General features: G+C 36.1%; 1 protein-coding gene across 1 annotated transcript; it reads right to left on the reverse strand.

Annotated features, from left to right (window-relative positions):
• Positions 1-2218: 2218 nt before the first annotated feature.
• LOC128246126 (uncharacterized) lies at positions 2219-3298 on the reverse strand. Its single transcript, XM_052964323.1, has one exon. The coding sequence runs from the start codon at positions 3296-3298 to the stop codon at positions 2219-2221; it is 1080 nt and encodes a 359-aa protein (XP_052820283.1).
• Positions 3299-6907: the final 3609 nt, after the last annotated feature.

Genomic DNA, 6907 nt, shown 5'->3' on the forward strand with positions numbered 1-6907 from the left:
TTCAGGGCCACTGTTAAAATATTATATAATAATTTAAAATGTTATATACATTATTTACATAAAAAGGATTCTCATCCCGGAGGAACGGTAAATTTATAATATACAACGGCTGGTGAATTATAGACAAACTCCCCGAAGCCCTTCTTCCCATAAATGTATGGGGTTTAATGCTTGAAAAATAAAAAAAAAGAATTAAATGTGAATGCCTGTGCTATTCTACAGGGGTGGCTCCGTTCAGTATTACTATTTTTCCCACCCCGGGATAGAGAAAAGAACGAGTTCGCCGGGTGCCATGAATTAGGCTACTTGAATACTCTCCATTGAAGGAGATACCATGTGGGAGGAAAGTGTCACGTGACAAATTCACTCAATGGCGGAGGATTAAACAGACGGACTATTTAAGGGTAATTTTACCGTTAAATTCACAATGATTGTTAAATAAAACACACACCACTAGTAGTATTTATACGGGTCAGAGTGTGCACAATTATATGACTACGATATATACTACTGATCGATAGGTATTTCTCACGATCGAGAGTACAAACTAACTTGATCAATGAAAATCACGTGACCGTTGGAATGTGTTTCCCACGGTGAATACTATAAAGATTATAGTAAACAAAATTGTAAGGCTACTATTTAAGCTTTTAAGATTTAGTTGTGGTTGGTCAAAGTTTTGTTACTAATTTCCAACCAGTATAATTTGTTACTAAGAATATTTGGCTAGACCTTGTATTATTCACTTAGTTTTTCAATTTATGATAGATAATTAAATGTTATTTTTGCTAGGAGTCTTGGGGTACTGAACGGAACCGTCCCGACACCTGACCTGGGTAGGGTAAAGCTGCCGGTAAAAGGGGTAACATTAATATTTAAATAAGATAAAATATAAATTAAATATGTAAATAATAGCTTAGATTATATATATATGATGTTCAAAAATGAACAACATATAAAGTAGACTGTTCCTGACAGTCAGGGTTCCCGCTGGCGATCGCCATTGTCGCCATTTGCGACAAAATCGCAAAAGTGGCGACAACTTTTCAAATTTGGCGAATTTATGGCGACAACGATTTTTTTCTAAAATATTTTCTTAAAATGACGGAAGTGGTGACCATGCGGCCTGCATGATAATCGATTCTGTCACTGTCATAAATCAAGCGCATCTGCTGGTGCGACAACAAAAATTAATCCGATAATTAGGGCAAGCAGTCACGGCCCAGTCAACACCTCGCTAATTATTGCAGAATTTTATTGCTTTCACGGATAAACAATGACATCCTTTAACTGTTATGTCTCTTATTAGCAAACAATTTTAATATTTAGCTCAACAGCCTTGTTGTTGCGTAATTATCGTGTTAGTGCAAATCGTAGAATTTTGTGTTGTCTGAAAGTCACGTGATATGCAAATTTCGTAATGACGTTTACGCGCTAAAAATAGACTTGCTTTCGGTTTTGTCGCAATTTGTAATTGCTATAAATGCAGCATTCTAAGAGTTCAAAAAGTGTCAAAAAGATTAACAGAAATCAAATAAATAGGATTAAACCCCATTTGATAAGGCTTCTAATATGTTGGCTGGAGTAAAGAGTAGGTAGACAAATTTCTATTAGGAAAGTTATGGCCCTAGTTTGACAATGTATATTTCTTTGAGTTTCCATTTATTTTAAATTTATCTCATAATTTCACAAATGTATTCTTTTATTGTATGCAGGCATTAGACTGAAATCAACATATTGATGTTTATGTCACATTTTTTGCAATATTTTTTTATTTATATACTAGTCCATATACAATGAATTTTGTCAACAGAATAACAATTTGCTATTAATATCTTGTGCTTCATGTACAACAAAATGTTATGATTTGCACGACAATGTGCTAATTAAATGCAATTTAAGGCTCTTAAATTGCTTAAACCCCATGAGCTTCAGGGGGCTTCGCCCCCTTGGCCCCCACAAGGGCGCTGCCCTGGACCCGTAAGGGGGCCTATCGCGGCCCACTTAACCCCCCTGCGAAAAAGTGGCGACAACTTTTTAGAACCCAGGGGGAACCCTGACAGTATTTAATAGAGAATGCTAAATCCAGTTGTGGGGCAATTAATTAAAAGTGCCGACAGCTTCCAGACAACCGACCTTTATAAATAAAAATAAAAATATAATTAAAAATAATGTAACATAATGTATATTATGATATACAACACATTGTATATTATGTCTAAATTTTGTCGGTTATCTGGCAGTCAACCAGGAATTTGGCAAGTGACCTGAAGACAGACCTTTGGGCAGCCTTGCTGGGGTTTAGAATATTGTTTATATTATAATCCAAACCAGAAAAAGTTAGGGCTGCCCTAAGTTCTGCCCTCTGGCCCCTGTAAGTGTCACAGTGTAACAGAATGTGGGAAGTGTCACAGGTCACTCCACACCGAGCACAGTTCGGATCACTTTTGAGAATATATTTCCCAGCACTTTCTGGGAGAAGTGATGAGCCCAGTGTCAGCCTCGTTATGCATTTATCAATTCTGAAGAAATTAGAATATTTATTTGGAGGCTGGAGACTCACAGAGGTCCTATCAAATGTATTAATGTATGTTTTAGGTGTCCTCGCCGACCGCCATTCATTTATGACGTGCTGGTGGGCTAGTGAATAGACCTCTGTGGGTGCAAGAGGGACCGGATCATTCACCTTCACACGCCTGAGGCCCTCCTTTGCAAGCCCGTCAACCACTTCATTCCCCTTCAGGCCGACATGAGCTGGGACCCATACCATGGTAACCTTTAAGTTTTTCTCCAGACACTTATTATTTTGTTCCAAAATGTCTTTTATCAAATCAGGTCTGGAGCTGCTACCTCCGTTTTGTATAGACTGCAATGATGATAGCGAGTCTGAGAGGATAGCAGTATGTATGGGCTTGTTACTGATAACCCAGTCCAGTGCATCTTTAATTGCCAAAAGTTCAGCCGAAAATACGGAGAGATGGTTGCTGAGTCTTTTAATATTTTTGATATTTTTGGATGGAATATAAAAGTCACATGCAACTATGCCGGTTTCTGGGTTTTTAGATCCATCTGTGTAAATTTTTAAATGCTCAGCATAATTTTGATCAATATGAGAGAGAGTTTCAGCTTTGACGAGGTGCGGCAAGTCTGATTTCGTTAATTTTTTAGATATAGAAATGTCAACTGAAGGGTCCTGGAGGGTCCACGGAGGAACCTTAGACGGCCTCAGGTCTGCCACACTTACATCTTTGAGCCCGGCCTCCTCAACAATGCTTTGGGTGTAAGCGCCAAAAGGCATCGCTCTATGTTTACCCTTGTCATATTTTGCCTTGATGAGATCTTGGAAAATATACAAAATAAAGCCCTTCGAATAGCTCTGAGAGCCCTTCCCTGTACCCCTGCATGCATGCTCGAGGAAGAGGCGGGGATACTTCCCTTGGCCCTGCGGAGGAGACAACAAATCATTAACTTCTGGGCTAGGGTACAGTCCCGGAAAATAGGTAACCCTGTAAGTGACCTCTTTGGAATATGTCAGGGAAATGGTTTACCCTTTTATACTTGACTTAAATATCTGATGTGTGCAAATATTGCGGTACACTCCTGGTTTCCCGACATTTATAATTGCAGTTTCCTGTTAGAGTGCGTTAACTTCGCCTTACAGACTAAACAACTTGTATCCATGTTCAAGTAACATGACAAGCTATTTTAAGCTTACCCTTTTCTAAGATGGTTATGTCGGTTATACATTGTCACCGTATGACAAGCTTACTTGATTGATGACCTTAAGAAAACATCCGTTTACAATTCTAATGGGTATAAAAAGTGGTTAATTACTCTAGGTTTACTGTTTTAGGTATACATGAAATGTTATTCAAGGTATCTTGGCTAAATTAGTAATATAATGATGGGAAACAGAGCAATCAATTCTTAATTATGATGTGCAATTGCTGTTTAATATTCAGAGGTATCATGAAGGGGTTTGGGTGATGTTTTCTTCCATAGATTTAATAGTGCTCTCTTTATGTGCATTTACTTGCAAATCAATTATTCAAACATTACTTATTCTTTTGTTGTAACAAAAGTAATGAAATTAATTAAGAACCTTTCAAAAAAAACTTTTAAAGCTGCACTCTCATAGATATACCATTTTTACAACTTTTTTTTTATTTTTTGTCTTGGAAAGAGCAAATATTTGCATAAATATCTGTAAGCCAATGATATAAGGTTGCTGACAAAAAATCAGATCACAGATTTTCATATTTTCGTTTGAAAATTAATGTTTTATGGCATAAAACATATGATTATATAACTGGCTTGCATTGATTTCAACAAAAAATGACTCGTTCCAAGACAAAAAATAAAAAAAGTTATCAAAACGTTCAATCTGTGAGAGTGCAGCTTTAAACATAAATGTATATTAATTAAATCCTTTTATATTCAACTTGTACATATATAGGTAGCCCTCACATTAATCCTTTGAATGTCCGCCCGGTTAGCTCAATCGGTAGAGCGTTGGACTTAGAATCTGAACCCGGGTTCGATTCCCGGGCGGACCAGGTCACTTCTGTTGTTATTGGTTATGAAATGCTTTCTACGACCATTCGCACTGTACCACTGCCCCTGGCACGTACAGAAATTGTCAGTTCCTTGCAGAGGTGAAGGCACCTAGTACTGGTTCTGCCCAGGATAGGTGTGCGGTGGTTGAACTCTCACTCTGGGACCCTTCAATGTGCTCACGCCGGGACCCGGAGTATAAACTACTTACACCACCACCACTAATCCTTTGAATGCCAAAGTCACAAAATATAATTGAAGGTGATGGCTGCACAACCTCCTAATGGATTCTTTTTTCTAACTTAGGAGCCCAAGTCTTAAAAATTTGACAGCCTGGGAGAATGCTAATGTCACCCAAATTTCAGGCTTAATTGTGACATAAAATAAAAAAGTATGTTCTTAAAACTATAAAGATGTTGCAAAAAAGCTTAATGAAAATACTGCATTGGCATTATTCAAGTTTTTTACATAATAATAGTATCATTATAAATTATTGAATGACTGAAAAAAACATTCAACAATTATTTGAACTAATATAAACTAAAAGTGTAACAAATGTCAGTATTAAGAGTATTATTATTATAAATTTATTTCTAAGTATGTAACTTTTTTACATATTTACTAAACAATAAAGTTTTGACCTGCTCAAAGCTACATGCAAGTTAACTTATTAGCTGATGTTTTTTCTTTAAAATTAGTTGACTGTAACCTACATATGAGGTCAATTTCAGGGTTAATAATCCTATGGTCTTTCTTACCAAGAAACTATTACGTATCTTAAAGTCACAGATAGGAAGTCATGAATATATAATATGTTGACACCAGATCACATCAAGCATATATGATTGGTCATTCTCGGAAAGAATCTGGAAAATGTAAAGAAATTGGATGCTGTTGTAAATTTTGCATATTTCACAAACAGGCATTTTTCAATCACAAAAAAAATCACGTTGAGATTTGCTATTAAATCTTAAAATATGTTTCGTATGTCTAAACAGGTATTATTATATCAATATTTCTCAGCAAGCTTTTTCTTTTATTTGTTATATTGCATTCAACAAGCTGAATTATGTTTTTTCATGTATTTGAGCTACTGTTCATGCCACTGTATGTGTAGGTAATTCCGGATTTAATTTTCGGACAAAACAAGGAACATAACGAGAAATAGTGTTGTAATATGAAAATCCCGCGAAACCGGCGATGAATGACATCTAGAGTGGTCCCACAACTCTACACTACTGAATGTTGTTATTGTTGGGTTTATATAGGTTTGCCCGCGCACCAGTTTGTGGGATATTTGCCAAACGAGTATATATTTTGGTCCCCAAATCATGGCAAATGCTGCGGGCGCTACAATGAATGACACTCTGACTATTGGATATGATTTTATTTCTTTGGTCTTAAATTGTAATATATAGAAATTGGATAGCACGCGTGTCTTGAAGATCTTTAATATATGAATGATAATAATTTTGATTTGATTTTATATACCTTTAAGTCGCGGGGACATAGGGTTTTGCTCGAGGAACATCAGAATTTAGAAGCAAGAGTGAGTAGAAGATCCAAGTGCAACACTCAGGCCACAATAATGCGTGTTTAGGGAATGTTTTTTAACATTTGGATATTCATTTTGTTTCCTAAACACCACTAGTCGACTTATTTAATCAATGTTAAATATTTTCTTCAACTGTTACTCCATAATATATAACACTGCATTGTTAAAATCCCCCACTAAAGTTACACATATTTTTTAAGCAAATACCTTACTTTTATTTCACTTTAAATGTGTTTCATGAAACACAAATTCTAACACTAATTCAGATCGACTTCTGTCAACAAAGCATCGCCATTTTGACAATCTAGCAGGTGCTGTTATCTTTCCGCTCAATATACTTAGCACTGGGATCTGTCCTTCTTGCTAGGAAAACAACAGGTGAGATATGGTCACGTAGAGTCGCCAAAACAAAAATTGTCAAGACTCTGAAGTGGCTGTTTATATGGACTAGCAATACCCCAGCTCTTTTCAAAAAAGACACCTTGGTTATTGAGCTATTTTCCTAAGTTTTATCCAGACAACTTTAAATTTCCCAGTTCTACCCTTTTAAGTCAAGGCAAGCGAGTCACAAGTACCATATGTAACAGGCTAGTGATTTATGCAAAAAGTTACAAACTGTGAGTTTTGTCACACCATAATAAATGCATTATGATGAAACATTCACAAAATAAATACTAGAAGACCTAATATATTATATTGATTATTTGGTATGATTATCAAGATTACTCAATTAAGTAAAACTTGGAACTGCTTTTATTATTGCCTGCAATTAACCTAAGTACAATTTTGCAGGAGCTG

This window comes from Mya arenaria, chromosome 9, assembly GCF_026914265.1.
Source record: "Mya arenaria isolate MELC-2E11 chromosome 9, ASM2691426v1".
In the NCBI taxonomy this organism is placed as follows: domain Eukaryota; kingdom Metazoa; phylum Mollusca; class Bivalvia; order Myida; family Myidae; genus Mya; species Mya arenaria.